Raw genomic sequence first — 17237 nt, 5'->3', positions numbered from 1 at the left:
AACTATCATCACAGCAGCCACTCACTAGCCTTATGGGTTCACCAGTTTGCTAAGTTTCATAGGCTTATCAGGTTCCACTTGATTTTGTATTGCTCCCCAGGTCCTAACTTCCCCAGTCGGCTCTATGGGCCCTAGCCACCCAAAATCAGTTCCAAGAGCCCAAGCACCCCAATTCATTTCCACAGGCTCTAGCATCCCCAAATCCATTCCATAGGGGATTGCTCTCCCAGGGCCCCATAGCTGCTAACAAACCTGTAAATCAACACATAGTAAGCTCTTCCCCAAGTGACTTCACTGGTCTTCTGACTCCCACTATGCCGTCTCATGCCTCGTGTTAGGCTCCTTCAGCCAGGAATCCTTGCCAAAAATAAACAAAACACAAACAACTTTGCTCCCTTTGGGGTGACCTTTCCCTAGGCCTTTCCCTCTACCTTGCTGGCTATACCATTACCCAGCCTGTCTAGGCTAACTCAAAGTGTATAATTCACATTTTTCAGTTGGCATGTTGCCATTTGGATTTGGGCATTTGGATCTCTCATCAGAGGTACAGCCCTGAGATTGGGGTAGAATATATAGCGGGTGGATGGTACCTCAGAGAAACTCCTCTGAAGCATGGGTTTTCTATCTGATTTCCCCTTACCATTCATAATAGGGACAGGGAAATAGTAATTCACTGGTGATTTATATTAGAAATAAACTATAACTGTTTCCCCTGCTACTTCATTTGTATTCCCCAATGTGAGTATAATGTCTATGTTGCAACATATTCCTACAGACATCATAGTGCTACATTTTGCTCCAAACCCATGGGTTCTTTCTACTGATGTTCTGACCATTATTAAAAAATAAACATGTATCAATTTTATTATTATTTTTAATCTGGTGAAAAGGAGAGCAGTTTGGAAATAAAACACTATAGCGTGGAAATTAAACATTTAGAAATAAACATTCATTTCACAATGAGATTATTTCATTACACCTCTCAAGTGCTTCACAAGTGCTGGAAAACTGCACCTTTTCATGCAAAAATCTATAAATTATAGACACGGAACTCACATTTTCCTGAGGCTATAAGTAATATTTTTTGCAGCGTTAAGACATTTGGATCACAGACAAACCTGGGTTATCTGGATGTCAAATGATCTGATAGTTAGATACCTTGAGCAAGTGTTTCCAAATGACCTGGTAGTTGTTTTACCTACTTGAGGTACCACACAAAGAACTTTCAGAGCACAGGTGTACTGAATTTTCTGAACATTGAGGGATATTTAAATATTGGAAGTCAGACACCTAAGAAAACAGGCTAGCAAATTCATTAAGCGCTTCTGAAAATTCTTACTTTCCAGGCTCTGAAAACCATACCTACATACATATCTATATATCTGGAACTACCTAAAGCTCCTGTTATTTGAATGCAGTGGATCTTTCCTCAACAAGCTGGTGGGGAGCTGGAATAATCTGGGTTTACCTGTATGTAAAACTTGTAATTAATCTCTTAAAACTCTTTTGAACCAGCAGTTTGAGAGGCATATGACACATTTCATTGGCAGAGCTGATGACAAATAAAAGCAAATGAGAAGAATTCCAAATCATTCAGTGCAATATACATTATATGCAAATTTTCATATTCCAGTTTAATCTTTAAAAACAATACAATTTGGGAAAAAATAAGGACTAATTCACAATTACCATGACTTTCACACAAGGGCTGTTATTGTATTCCAGTTCACAGTGTATTTCTGCATAGACACTGATATATACTGTAAAAATTATAGCTATGGTACAAAACAAGTACAATGTGCTTCTTAATCAAAGTATGTAGAATCTAGTTACATTAATCATCACCGTTATCTTTTTATTACACTATGTTATAAAAATACAAATTCATAAAAAGTAAACTATTTCCTGGAAAGAAGCTGTTATCTCTGGACTCTATACCCTTTAATGTTTTATAAAATCAACCTTTCATTGCACATTTCCACATAATATGATATTTATTGGTTCCCAGGAATCACTGTATCAAATCTATAGCCCTACATGGTCAAAATCCTGGTTATTTAATCTTCTCCTCAACTGACTAGATATCATTTGCAGTGCCTAGTATATTTTGTATGTTAAGTCTAGTTTACCGTTGGAAAATGTATAAGTAGATGGAATGAAAGAGGCATAAATTCATTGTGTTGCTACTACCCTATGTCAAACCTGGACATAGATAATAAACTGACAGCTGCTTTTTATAGCATATGAAAAGTGAATTAATTGCATACTCCATTTGATCAAATAAACTCTGTATGTGGCTATAGGGCATACTCTCAATAGGAACAGTAGTACTGATGACACAGCACTTGAATTAATCCCAAGGGGACACGACAATGCTATGACTACTGACTAATGACACACATTACAATGCAGTTAGGTACAAGTATGATTTTAAAATTCTGTACCTTAGGCAAAGCCATAGTACTTCCCGTATTTGTGCTAATATTTAACAAACTATCTGGTCGGAATATCTTTTTTCACTGTGCACAAATGGTTAAGATAGTTTCATGCACACGGTTCCCTGAATTCATTATGCTTTCACTGGATATGGAATTACATTCATTTTCCATTTATCTTAGAATACCAAATCATAATATACAAGATAAGAATATGTTGCCTATTAACATCCGTAAACTGCAAATGGAAAACAAAAGAGCTTTTGTTTTAATCTTATCTGCGTTAAACATGAAATATTAAGCATCTCCTTATTTCTTCTCTAAGTGGCTTCATAGACTAGAAGATGTTTTCATTGCTGAGACCATGAAATGAAGGTAGATACAGAATAAGTGCTCTAGTTTATTAATTGAAAGGCCTCAAACAGTGCACAGTATCAGGTTTTGAAAACAGAGAAAGTTCTGGCAAGCTTTGAAAACATTGGAAAACAGTGATGTCTTGATTTTTTGAGGGTTAGGCTACAAAGCAGCATATATAGCCAGACCCAGCATTAGACTTGAGGGGCCCAGTGCACAAGGAAAAACATGGGCTCCTCTTTCTGCAATTATCTCATGTTGGATGCTACGTATTGTTCTTCCATACACAGCACCTGATATATTTTAATAGGGTCTTCCTGGCCTGGGCCTGGGCTGGGGCCATTAACTCAACTGTTTACCCCTTTAACAGACTCAGTATATAGTTCCTCAACTCTACCCTGAACCATTTCTCAGTATTTTTAGAGCGACATCAAGATACCAGCTGATTAGGACACTCAGGTGATAGCAGGAGCGAAACATAAGAATACAATGACAATTCAAACCCAACAGTAACATGCTATTTATACTAGGGAGCATCACAAAAGCTTGCTATGGGTACAGACACATATATGTTTGGAGCCATTTCAAATGGCGAACACACCAAAGAGGCAGCAGCTGCTACACTGTAATTGTTATGTGTGGATGAGCCTGGAATGATACAAATGTAGCCAAACTGGACTGGATGAAACAGTGTTAAAGCTGGAGCAGTTTTGCTACATGTGTGTTGTTCCTGGCTCCACACTTAACAATTAAAATGTAATAACTGCAGCTCTGTTGAAGTAGCTCCAACTGTATGTGTGCCCACCCTATGACATCTCTACCTTACCCATGCACACTCCCAGGCTGGAGGAATTCATGGATGACTAGCTACTGTATTAGCTTGACTCCAAGATTATTTCAATTTTAAGATGACCCCCTTTTAGATTCTAGACATGGAAAATTTATACATTTGTCAATGTTTTCCATATTTAAAATCTAATTATTGGAGGGTATTCTGAAATTCATCCCGCATATCATTGCAACAGGAAAACAGTGAAAAGGGAATGAGCAGCAGCAGGGGGTAGATGGCCTGATGTACCTGTCCCTTGCCCACCTGCACTTTGCCTTCTGCCATCTGCATTTCCCTGCTCCCCCTGTACCTGTTCCACTCTGGTGCTTGCACCCTGCAGTACCCACCCTCCCCTGCTACTTTCCATGCCACCTACCTTTCCTTGCCACTTGGCCCCTGCTTGGCACCCCCTAGCTGCCTCCCCCCACACCCACCACCACTTACTGTAAGTTATGGTTCTGGCTCCAGCCCTGAATCCACTCTAACTTGGAGCACAGACCACACACTAGCTCTGGCCTCTGCCTGATAGGCAGCAGTGGCACCAGCAGTGGCATACTTCCACTGGTTCCAGGACCAGGTTGGAGTCAGAGTTGGAACTGGGGCTGGGGATGAGACCAGAGCTGCCAGTACTGCTGTTGCTGGGCCAAGCAGGAGCCAGAGGTAAGTGGCAGTGGAGGGGAGGGGCAGAAGCAGCAGGGGGGAGGCAGTGTGGGGCAGAGATGGGGGGGCAGGTGGCAGGGGGGCAGATGGGGTGGCAGCCCTGAGCCAGAGCTGGAGCCACAGCAGCCACCTGAACTCGCTCCCCCCACCCCAACAACAACCTTGTGCTTGAACCCAAGACAAGGAGCATGTTTCCCCATGCTGAATATGGGGGGAGGGGGGAAGGAGAGGGGAGGGGAGACACCTCATCTTGGATTTGAGTAAATATGGTATGTCGTCTTTCTAGTTACTGAAGCTGTATCTGAGGATAAGTTGAATTGCCAGTCCAGTCTGACTTGCTCTCAATACTACTGGTTTATATGGTATGGTCATGTATACATTTTTCACATCCTTTAGTTTAAATGGAAGGACAAGAAAGCTAAATAAGAAACCGAAAAAGTAACATTAAACATCAACTTAGAAATAAACATGAAAAAATCTATACAATTACTGCAAGAAGAACATTGCAATTTTCTATAGTTTCCAGGAAGATTACAGAAAATCAATAGTGTAGGAACAACAACAACAATAAAAAAATCATATAAAAAGTTACGTTTTGTCACCAGTTAACTCAATTCATTCTACCAGTGTTCCCAGTGCTAATATTTTCAAGGTTGCAAATGTGTTGGTGCTCTTACAGAATCCAGAACCAAAGCTGAATGAATTATGCAAAAATAAACAGACCTTCCTACAGCTCTCTCCAAATGGGACAGATTTATTAGGCCTTTGGAATACTATTACAAGACCATATTCAGCTCTCTTTGTTTAGAGCTTCAGAACATCATCATGCGTACCTATAACGAGTCTATAATAAAGACATAGTAAAGCCAGACACCCAAGCACATTACATCAAATACTCTAAGGAGTCAGTAAAGGATCTCCTTCAAAGAAAGTGACTCCAAACAATCCCATTCTGAGTTCTACCTATCAAATAATACAGGATAATGATCTTATACACCACATTAAAGTGTTCCAAACATGGTGTGACATAACTTCAAAACATTAAAGGCAAAAAGCACTTAAAGGAAATACAAAGAATAGAATCTTATTTCATTTTTAAAGACTTCTTGGGAAATAAATCAAAGAAAAATAGCTTAAACAGAACTCTTTGTTCCCAAAGTGAGAGAGTAATAAGCATATACTGTATTTACACATGAAAAAATATTCTGTTCAACATCTGTGCTCTAATTATATTGCTTAAATTATGCCTCTGTTCTGATCTCAATACATGCAGTTCCTAAAATAATTTACATTAATATATTACAGCATATTCATAAGCATTATGATCATACTAAATTACAGCACATGTATTCATACCAGACATTGATACTTTACCCTGTGGGTTTATGCGGTAGTGACCAAAATAATTTTGTACCATAAACTGGAGACATGAAATAAAGCAGAATGTAAATTATTACCAAAAAAAAAAAAAAACCCCTCTTGAAAAATGTCATCACTTATGACCATGAATGGTCATATTCTTCCCAGCTTACTCGCATGAAATGCTGCCTAATTTGTTAATAAAAAGAGTTTAATCTAAAATTAGGCAAAAGGTAGGGCAGAGCCACAAGTTACCTGCATTCATGTGTCAGTAATACTTATATTCAGAGAGCATTTACTGATGCCCACTCACTTTAACGTAAAAAATCATTCAGAATTATTTCTTTTCACTAGGTGAAGATTTAACTGAAACACATTTAAATAATCTGTTCTACTGAGAAGATGCCATCTTGTTACCTGACCTGAGGGTAAAGAAAGTCAGTCATCCATAAGAGTTACCATAGGTAGGGCTGGTAGTATTACCTATTATTAAATTTCCCTGACACATTATGAGACCCTGTTTTCAGTTGCTTGTAATGTTGCCAAGCTGCAGCTGTTTGATCTGCAAAAATCCATGCTGGGCAGCCTTCGTTAGGCTTTTTTTTTTTTTTTTGATTTTCAAGCTTTCAGCCGAAAGTAATTGTTCAGTCACTGTGAAATGAGAGGTGAGGAAAAAGTACTTTATTTGGCCCATTCTAAAAGAAACTCTGGCAATGGTTTCTTCTGAGAAGATTAACCCTTCCATGCTTGGAAGCAAACATTTAAAATTCGGGAGGGAGGTGGCCTTTGTGGCAGGGACATACTTTGCACTTTCTGTGTTGAAATCCATGATAAGCCTTGGTAAAAAAACCCATAGTTTGCACTCCCTTGACTTTACCAAGGTCCCCACACATCCTGTCTGAACTTGCTGTGCTACAAGCTGGTGCTGAGCAGGACTGCAGCTGTTGGCCACTAGACATGCTACCAGGGTGTGAGAGCGTGGACCCTGCTCACAATGTCTCTCTGCTGGACCCAAGCAGAATGGAGGAAAAGGGAGCTGCCTGGTACAAATGCAAAGGGAATAAGATCCAGACCTAGGGAAAGGAAAAGGCACATAGAGTTGGGACAAGGAGAGGAGTTGGAGGTAGAGGGAACTAGGATGGGGAATTAGAGTGAGACAGAGACATGGAGAGGGCTGGGCAATGAAACTGTATCTTGGTGGAGAGCAGAGACCGAGACTGAGGAACATGGAGGAAGAGACTGAAAGAACTGTGCATTGTGTATGAACTTAGACAGAGAACCAAGGGGAGATAAAAATTAAATATTAGTGGAGTGGAGAGTGGAAAAAGAGGCAGATTGGACAATCAGAAAGAGTGTAGAAAAACTGGGCATACATGGACAAAGCAATTAAAGAAGAGACCAAGGAAGAGACAGGAACGGGACATGGACAAGTTGGAGGGGATGGGCTGGAAGTACCTGTACTTGCTGCAAACTGTACACATCTGTTCAAAGCCTGGAATGGGACCTAAGATTTCCAAAGCCCATGACTCCTCTGCTGTCAGCAAACCTTTGAAACTCACAAAGAGCGTATCTAGTCCTTCTCCACTGCTAGTCCACATACAGGATGACAACTTAATTATTCATTCACCTCAAGTGGCAGACATCTGCCAAGGCACAAACTCTACTGAGGACTCACACAAACCTATATTACAAGATTATCATTAAGGTTGCTTTTTAAACATTGTAAAGTGAGGAAGTGCCAGAATCGAGGCTGCCCAGGAAAGTTAACTTGTTCTTATAGTGTTTTGAAATATGATGAAGTTTTTTTTATGACCATGTATTATTTATTCCAGAAGAACCTACCTCAAATAGTACAGTGCACAGAATGGACCCACTCTGGGGATGAATCAGGGCTTTGTGGTAAAGAAGACCTGCCTTTAGTACCTTTGTTTTTGCCCATGGTGTCACAGGGAACTTGATTTCACCCTTGCCTGTGCCAGAGTCCCCATGCAAAACTACAAAAATCATACCAAGTCTTTGGTGTAAATACCTCTCAAGGCTTGATGCTGAGAGATACTGAGCAACTCAAAGCCCAGCTGAGGGAGTTAAAGAGCTCCCATCTTCTACATCAGAGACCTGGGCCCTAAAAGACTATCCTTAATATTCTGTGGAGTTGCATCCTTCTAGCTGTCCAAGGATACAGGACTCCAAGTACAAGGCATTCAAGATAGTCCTGTCTCTTGAGTGCTCATATGGGGAAAAAAAGCAACCTACTTAAACTTAACCCTAACCGCATATAGAACATATAACAGATTTTAAGGGTCAAAAGGACCCATAGGATTATATAGTTTGATCTGTCTAACACAAGCCATAGAATTTCCTGAAACTTGGAAGTTTGGCTAGAAATATACTGTGTGAGATGTTCAACTGTATGTGCATTTGAAAGTGTGTACACACGTGCAAATACACAGGCATTATACCCTTTCTAGTGCACACTGTCTTCTCTATGTGTATCTCTAGGCTTAGAATATAAGTGTAATGAACATCCTTCTGGTTGTAACCAGGGACTGAACAGGCAATGAAAGGAATGAATATATTAGTCCTTATAGTAAGTAATAAAAAGGGGCTAAGCCCATAAGTGGTAAAGCATGTCTTTTCAACAAATACAGGCTCTTCATTCCCAGGTATTTAGGTGCATGTGCTCCATACCTATTTCATGTGTATGTGCTCCAGACCCTTTCATTCAGACTAAGACTCATTTAATTATATTTATAATGATGAGTATCCTTTGCATGCATGCAGTAAACTTAGTTGAAATAGGAAAAAACGAAGGCAACCATAGAGAAATGGTGGGGGAGAAGAGTGGGAGGGGACCCCCCCCAAGGAAAAAATAACTATCTGAGAAATTGATTCTTTCTCTATGCATTGCTATAGTGGGTGAGGTCACTAAATGTTCTTCTTATATGTCTCTTGATCTAAGTACAACACAAAGAGCTGGAAAAAGGGAGGTGAAGCAATCAGAAGGGCAGGGTAAATTCATTCTGCATTGTATTACATGGCTATCACTTCCACCTCTGTGCAATGTATATGTGTATGCTTCATACATAATGATAAACTAGTATCTTTTCAATGCTCTGAAGATGTGTTTAAGGTATGTGTGTTTGTACATAGATACCGTACAGCAAAAAAGACTTGTTTTCCTTGGATGGTAAAAATAATTCACGGCCTGTTGTAAAGTTAGTGTTCAATTTTCAGCTCCTATGTACTTATTATTCATCAAACTTGATTATATTGTAGTTTCTTTATGGATTCACTAAAATATACACTAATAAAATCACGTTTGCTTTTTATTATGGACTGTCTCCATGCACAAACATTGTAAGCTGTAAGGAGTTTCTGGTCACAGTGAGTGTAACACTAGATTATTCACCAATTAATGTATTTGTTATGCTATCTTTGGTAGTTGTTGCTAAAGAAAACATGACAGATTTTTACTGTCCTTCCAGCACTTTGCAAACATACTCTCTTTTTAGAGGCATTACATGTATTTCAGCCTCATAAGAGAAATAATTCAGTCTGGGTAAGCTATTACAATTTACAACACTTCTCCCTATCTGATGTTATACAACTGGCTGAGAGAAGATTCTGTATTAGAAATTCACTAGATACTTGGTGCCTTATCTTGCTATTGATCCCTTGAAGTCAACAGGCTTGGATACAAAAATCAATGGCAGAATGTGACCCAGAGTGCTTTTACAAAGCTAAGACAGTGCAAAAATTATCCATAAGCATCCACTTCACACACAAAGTAAAAGAAAACTTGTATTAAAGGGACAGATTTTTAAAGGCATTTAAAATGCCTTTGTCCCATGTAAATCAGTGGAAGCAAGGCCTCTAGATACCTTCAAAAATACGATCCAAAGAGCCCACTACATACAAGTGCAGAGGATTGCTTCTGGACAGATGCATACTATCAAGGGGCATTAATGCACATGCTCCTGTGGGTGGTGAGAGGGGGCACTTTAATTAGAATGGCTCTGAGAGCTGCTCTAATTAAAGCACCCAGAGCGTCTTGTGTATCAGTGTCTCCATGCTTAAAAATGGCAGAGGGGGGCGCTTTATCTAAAGCTTGTTGAATGAGCTTTAAACTGCAGATGGAAACGACCATTTTCACCTGATATGGCCACAGAAAACAGTTTATAGCTGTGACCAAACACAAGTGCATGGCTGCAAACAGCTTAAAAAATGACTGATTGAGTGAAAATTGACCCCTTATTGCGTAAGATATCAGATAAAGATGTTACAAAATGTAGCATCTTTTGTAACTTGTGCCTGCGGGGCTCCCAGCTTGCCACTGTTTTCAGAATGGGAGGGAGGGAAAGGGAGCAGAGGAAGTTCAGTCGGGGGGTGGGGTTTAGCCCCCACTGGATGGTGGGGCACCTGTATTGCAGCATCCCGAGGTGGGGGGGGGGTCCAATTCACCCACCCCACCATTCTGGAGAGCCCCAAGGATGATCTCCCTTTGCTGCCTTTCTCCTCTCCCATTCTGAAAACAGCAAGCACGGGCAGAGAGCCTGGCCACTGCTATGGGAACCTGGTTGCAGCCCAGCTAGATTCCCCTCTCCCCGGGAACCAACAGTGAACTTCTGTTTGGTCTGGGGTAACATTGTAATGCAGCAAAAATTGTTCTGAGTTACAGCTGGAAGCTGCACTTGTGTCTGCACCCTTAGATACAGCACCCCTGCCACCATTTTTAACCGCAGGGATGCTGACACACAAGACATTGGAGTCTGTCGGTGCGTGGTAATTACCACATGCCAGCAGACTCAATTAATCGAGTCTGCTCCAATGCATTGTAATTACAGCACATCGGAGCAGCCTCACTCCTTGTGTATAGACACCCACATTGCTCAGGGCTTGTGTGTAGACACCCATGATGCTCTGTCATTGTTAGGATGAGATTAGTCAGCAAGGGGAGAGAAAGGTTGGTCAGAAATGATGAAGTGGTAAAATACAGGGAAAAGTCTTCCCACCAGGCTTCAGCAAATACATTACCGGAAATAATACTGAGATTGGATTAAGGGAAGATATAGGGGATTTTACATTTCAGACCCAGAAAGCAAATCTTGTCAGGAAAAGTAACATTTGCCAGTAGGTGTGGCCTCTATTTAAGTCCCTTTAGTGGAGTCTAACTGTTTACCAGCGAAGTGGTAAGATCATGACTCCGTGGAGAGCAGTAACCTGGGAAAGAAGTGTTGTTAACCTTACAGTGGGGATATTGATCCTTATTAGGAAATACAATATTAGTCTAGTGCATACAGTAGATTATTACATACCATAAGAAACACATCATGTACATCTTAAATGGTGTTAGACACTATGCTGATAAACACTATAGAAAACATAAATACAACGTCAGAGAAAATTTTGCCACACCATTTCATTAAGGGTAGGTCTAATAAATCAAATTATTTATTTTCATTTTGGGATGTAACTTCCCCTATGCTAGAACCATTCGGTAACAGTGGAAGAATGAAAATATTTTTTTTCCTGCATACTAATGTGTGATGATGATATGCTGAAGAAGCATAGTCACCTGCACTATATACCAGATCCCTGGAACTATTTGAGGTATATTTTTCAAAATCAACATGTAGGAGGAAAATAAAAACTCAGGTGTGAAAAACTCCCAGTTTTCCCTTTGTGACTATGCACTTTGAAAAGTGTTATTACATTTTCATGATGTTCCACACTTCGGTGGAACCTGTTCATTTTTAACTTTCAGCTCTAATTCCCAACATAAACCACTCTTAAAATAGCATTCCAGCCTGCTTCCATGTTCATTACTTGAATTAATCATCTATGGATTTAGAGTCCTAAACCTGAAAAACTTTAACCCCTTTACACATATGCAAAATCAGTTGCCTCATGTGTATGTACATTCACCCCACCATCACAGGGAAGTAAAAACTGTGCCCCATCCTAACATTGATTGCTCCATGCCACGCAATGGTAACAGAACGACTGTCACCCACAAACAGAACTTTTTGTTAATGAAAAATATCTTTAGGATTCAGCTGAGAGATATGTTTAATCAAGAAAGTCCCTGATGATTCTTTGAAGTGCTTTGGTAGGGAGGCTTTTCTTGCATGGCTAGTAATACTGCAGTTACAGTTCGGATGCCCACAATCTGGGTCCTGCTGTTGGATTATTGAACCTTCTAGCTCAAGGATTTCTCTAGACCTTTTAGATGTTGATGATTCTGCTTCTCGTTTACCCTATGCAGCCTTTCTCCCATTCTGGCAATATAACAGGGCCACAAAAGTTAATGTGTGCCTTTAAATAGGTGGGCCATAACCAGTGTAGTGCTACATCTAGCTCTGTGAGAGTAGGCACTTTGTTTCACAAACTTATAAACATTCAAAATGTTTCCAATTAACTGCATGGACTGATCTAAATAATCGCAGTTCTTCAAAGCACTGAAATAATGCAACCAGTTCTCATTGAAATTAAATTGATCTCTTAGTCAAGTCTCTCTTTCTGGTGCAGAAACAGAGTGATCAAAGATTACTAAGATTTCCAAAACTCAAACAACATTCCTACTATGTGCCTTGTCCACAGGAGTAAGGATTGTCTCAGGATGTTGAGCTCTGCCCTGCAAGATGTCTTGAGCACCCGCTGCTCAGCAGTATAGGCCTTGAAAGAAATGGAAAGAACCCAGATCCTTTGACCTTCTCTCCCCAGGCAGTGGGGGACGACGAGAGGTGAGGAGTTTGTTGAGAAAGCTAACAAATGAGGACCTTGGAGGACTAAATGGGGAGTCAATAGAGTTGAACAACTTTGGGTTACAATTTTTCTGAGGTATCAGATGTTTAGAACTCACGTGGATTAAAACCGGTTGGTGTTCCACGTCTCTGGAAAAAGCAGGACCTTCGCGCTTTGCAGGAGGTGCTTGGCATTTTGCAGGTTTGAGCCCTTGGTCATAAAAATATATATTCTATATATAAAAATACAGCAGATTTACTTGTAAAAGTCAATTCGTAAGTGTCCCTCCCCCCCCCCAACTATGTTTTATGCATTCACAAAGATGTTCGGGATAGATTTTTGAACAGTGCAAAAGACTGTTTTATATTCATAAAAACATATGTTGTAGTACTTTTAAACACCAATTGGAAAAAAGCGGTTGAAAAAGTTTCACCCTCAGAAATTCTGGTCCGAGTCGAACTTTTGCGTAGCAAATTGTAAACAAACTTCTTAGACGGCTAAGACTTCTCATTTCTTTCCAGCTAAAGCAGTCTCAAACACATCAAGTCCTGCTTTGAAGTAAACCTGAGCTGAATTGATGCTGTTCAACACCTTTGACAAGGCTGCTTGAAGGGTCTCATTTGACTGATGTAGCTTGCAGTGTGCCAGCGCCTCTAGCAGTACTGAAAATTGGCTCGTCCTTTCATCCAGCCTATAAAGAATGTTTCTAAAAAAGAACAATGGAAAACAGTAAGCCCTTTCCTCAAACAGATAAAAACAATTACCCCATCAAAAGTCATTGCGGATCCCTCAGAGTAAGAGCCACACTTTACAAATGATACACATTAGCTACAGTAAACCTAACCTGCAGCAAATTGAAGAGAGGATGTATTTATTTTTGTTTTGCTGGAGCATGTATGCCAAAATCATTGACAAACTCCATCAAAGACATCTTAGACTCCTCCCTGCCTATTCAGCCATTCAGAATTTCAGCAGAATCGCATGCTGGAGAGCAATTTATCTCCTTTGAAGTATTTTGCATTATCAAGAGTACTGCTTTTTTTTTTTTTTTCTTCTTCCTAGAAAAAAGGGTTTCAGGTATTACTGGCAACCTTGTACATGGAAAAAAAAATCCAATCTGCACACCTTATTTCACACCTTAAAGGTGAAAGTCTGGCTTCCTGAAGTCAAAAGGAAAAAACTCTCATTGACTGCAAAAGAGTGATTATTTTACCCATAGCCCTCTCTGATGTCACAACCACATTTAATGTTATGCACTTAAAGCGGGACGTAAGCACAAGGAACAGCTAAAGGTGTATGAAATTACATGGGTTTTCATGTAAACATCCTTAGGATTTTTTTTTTAAATGAGGAGAAAATCACAGAAATAGGAGTGGACTTGTTTAGTCAATCCTGCAGTTGTTATTGCAGCAACAATTACCATAGGACTCTTTGGAGATTTTGTCTGTGGAAGAACCAGAATTTAAAGCTATTCAAAGATTTCCATGAGGCTCTGATACGACTCTGAAAGCAGGCTATAAATGTTATCTAAAACCAGATTTAATTATTATCCTAATTAGAGAAGCACATAAATAGCATAAATCTCCACCTGTGAGCTTCTCTGATTGTAAACCAAAGTGTAGGAAGTTTTACATAAAAAGATGGCAGGTGATTCGATTACAAAACCTTTGCTTAAACACATAGGGAGGAAGAAATTTCACCGAAAGAAAAGAAAACAGTAACAAAGAAACCAGGACAGTCTATATACTTCATTAGTAATCTAATTACATGACAGGCCCAGTGGCAATTCTAAATTAGTAATAAAACTGCCAGGGATATTCACCTAGAAGACAGAAGACCACAAAAGAGTATCTTTAGTAGATTACTATCAGCATTGTCTAATTACCAGTCTACAAGAGAGAGAGGTAATGAAGTGACAGGTTAAATGGTAGCTCAGTACAGACACTTAGGCTTAGGAATGATTTGTGTCTATCAGTTCATAAAAAAAATATGGTTGGGAATAAAAGAAACCTTTTCAAATATTATACAAATCTATACATAAATCCCATATCTTTTTAAATGCATTTCTTCCTAGCTGAACTCTTTCTCTTCTTTTCCTCCTATAACGAGTATATACATTATATAGTCATAGCACCAAAATAACCATTTTAGGAATAAGCATTGCACCCAACAGGAATACTCAGAGCATATGCTGAGCACTACAAATAATCTAACTATGGAAAAACTACACTAGTATTATGCTCATTTCTATGTTCTGTGCTAAACTTTGGTGTTACTTATGAATACAGTATTTCCAAGCCTTAAAGGCAAATGGATTATACTCCATGCTTTCATTTGGGAATATAGTGAACTGTAACAGGTAGGATCTGAGCATGCTGACAGTCACAGGGTTTTTATGGAGGGTTTGGGGAATATTGCCAACTTTGAGCTGGGTCCCAGAGCAGTCATACCCTTGGGAACACAAGGAAGAACAAAGACTGTTGCATGCATTATCACTAATCTTCTCTTTTTGAAGTCAGTGCAAAAAGTTTCCCACTGACTTCAATGGGAATGATATAGCTAAGAAGCCCCATTTAGTATTTAATAAAGTGTATTGCATTATGCATGTCAGGGGCACTGAGGTCTGGTCATACCTCCAAGCCAGCAAGCCAGGCCATAAACTACCTTAAGCAGCAGGAATTACAGGAGTCAGTCACTTTCCCTAGTGCTTTCAAGTCATATGGACTGCCATAAGGCGGGGTGGGAAGAAGAGACTCCCTGTCTTTTTATTCATGTACTAATATTTCATTTGCAAGAAAAATAATAAAGACTTAAAATCGTAACATTAATAAGTAATCAATTGTTAATGAAATGTTAATTGTAAAAAGAATTACTTGTTACTATTACCAACATTAATTTTCAATTTAATTTGAATCGTCTTCAATGATTTTAAAAACAAGATTATGACATGCACCAAAATGTAGCTACAAAATTAGGATTTTAAACACATTTTAAACACTGAAAGGGAAATCCTGGTGCCACTGAAGTAAAATGAGAGTTTTCACAATGACCTCAGTGAATCCAAGGTTCCCTTTGCAGCCAAAAACGTTCTATATGGCGAAAACTACAGAGCACCCAAATATATATCCAGACTCTCACCTTGTATAAACTGGCATTGGTCACTTGACATTAAAGGAGAGATGGCAATTTACTCTAGCCAGAGAATTGGCCCATAGTGAAGAGATAGCAATCATAAGGTGTCACTATTTTGAGGCCTCCGAGAAATGGAATTTCTAAAAGAAGTGTTTGGGGTAATAGCTTCACCATTTTAAAGTTTACTGCAAACGAACCAAAAGGACAAAAATGTTTCTTTTCTTTATGGACCTAACCTGCACAACTCTGAGCATATTTTCTGTCTGCTATTGTTAGTCCAATGGCAGGCTGGTAACGGGCTATCGTATAAGACAAATACTTCAAGTCCCAGAACATCTGACTAGTACAAATCAGCATAGAAGAAGGCATATTTAGTTATTTGATGAATGTAAGAAACAGGCAGATTTTATCATCATTTGAAAGAAAATCTTGACTTTTGCAATAGTAATATAATTTAGGCACGGTTGATATATTGCATGGCATTATGCAATCTATTTTTCGTGTTGATGTATGACAGTACTTTAAAAGAATAATAAGTAATTTTATAAGTGCCTGCTTTTTTCTTCCCAAATTTTCTGCCACGGATTCTCAACAGGACCATATATTTTCCAATTAGTTATTTTTGTATTGCAAGTGATGCCACCTTTTTGTTGGATAAACTCATTTCTCTCTTGATGCATCCTCATGAGAGAGTCAATATATGTGATTTCACTTGCTATCTCTGCCTGTATTTCTTCATATGAAGGAACAGATATAATATTCCATTTTTGTCTTTCCATATTTGTATCAGTCGGTTAAAATTACAATTGAATTGAAAAATAAACTTCAGCCATTTAGCTGGCATACAATAGTGACATATGATTGCTACATATTTAGCCATATGAAAGATGCCTATGTACACTTTATATAATTCAATCACTTTAACATTCTGTAATCAAAATCATCTTTGTAGCCTGCACATTTTGAAACAACACTAATTCCACTCTCTTGCCTAACCACTTCAATATCTGCCTTCGTTTTCAACTATTTTGATCTTATAAAAATAATTCACACAGCCAGCCTGACCCACACAAAACACAAAAGAGACTCCTGAAAGGAAAGTGTAATATATTACTGATGACACTAATGAAATTACAACACACATCACTCATCTTAATAGGTCTGTTTCAATGACACATCACTGTGACCTGAAAAGTACAGCACCAAACTAGGAAACCTAATTAATAACTCCAGGCAGTACTACTGAAAGAGATAAAGCATCTTTATATAACTGACAAATCAGTCCTAAACTAAAGCAAAGGGACATACAAAAATGCAGGTTAAAAATAAAGGCAACCGTTCTTTTTATGAGTAATTTCCATGGCTATGAATATTCCCAGTGTTGATAAAAACAATGACCTGTATTTAAATTTTTTTTTATATACCTGCCTTTACCAATTTAGTATTACTCTGCATTAGACCTCATGACCAGAAATACCTGAATACTAAATCAAACTATTGACTACTATGATGTCTTTCAAAATGAACTAAGCTTCACATACAGTACCATATACAAGGACCTGCTTTCTTTCTAACAATTACCACTGACTATTGTTGGGCTTACGCGAAAGAATGGATTCTATGGTTAAAAGAAGATGACTGTATTTACCTTGTCATTGAAAAGAATTATTTTACTTGGGAGACAATCATGTATGTAAGTAATGACAAACACACGAAATCAATTA

General features: G+C 38.9%; 1 protein-coding gene across 4 annotated transcripts in view; it reads right to left on the bottom strand.

The window, feature by feature from the left end:
* Window positions 1-856: 856 nt before the first annotated feature.
* NAALADL2 (N-acetylated alpha-linked acidic dipeptidase like 2) overlaps window positions 857-17237 on the bottom strand; it is a 1094482-nt gene continuing 1078101 nt past the window's right edge. For all 4 annotated transcript variants that reach the window (XM_059731159.1, XM_059731157.1, XM_059731158.1 and 1 more), the window contains one exon: window positions 857-13087. In XM_059731159.1, the coding sequence (XP_059587142.1) occupies window positions 12889-13087 (199 nt within the window). In that variant the 3' untranslated portion in view covers window positions 857-12888. The remainder of the gene's footprint in view (window positions 13088-17237) is intronic.

Source organism: Alligator mississippiensis, chromosome 7 (assembly GCF_030867095.1).
Source record: "Alligator mississippiensis isolate rAllMis1 chromosome 7, rAllMis1, whole genome shotgun sequence".
Classification (NCBI taxonomy): domain Eukaryota; kingdom Metazoa; phylum Chordata; order Crocodylia; family Alligatoridae; genus Alligator; species Alligator mississippiensis.
The sequence above is the reverse complement of the archived record's forward strand: the minus strand, read 5'-3'. Positions and strand labels throughout refer to the sequence as shown.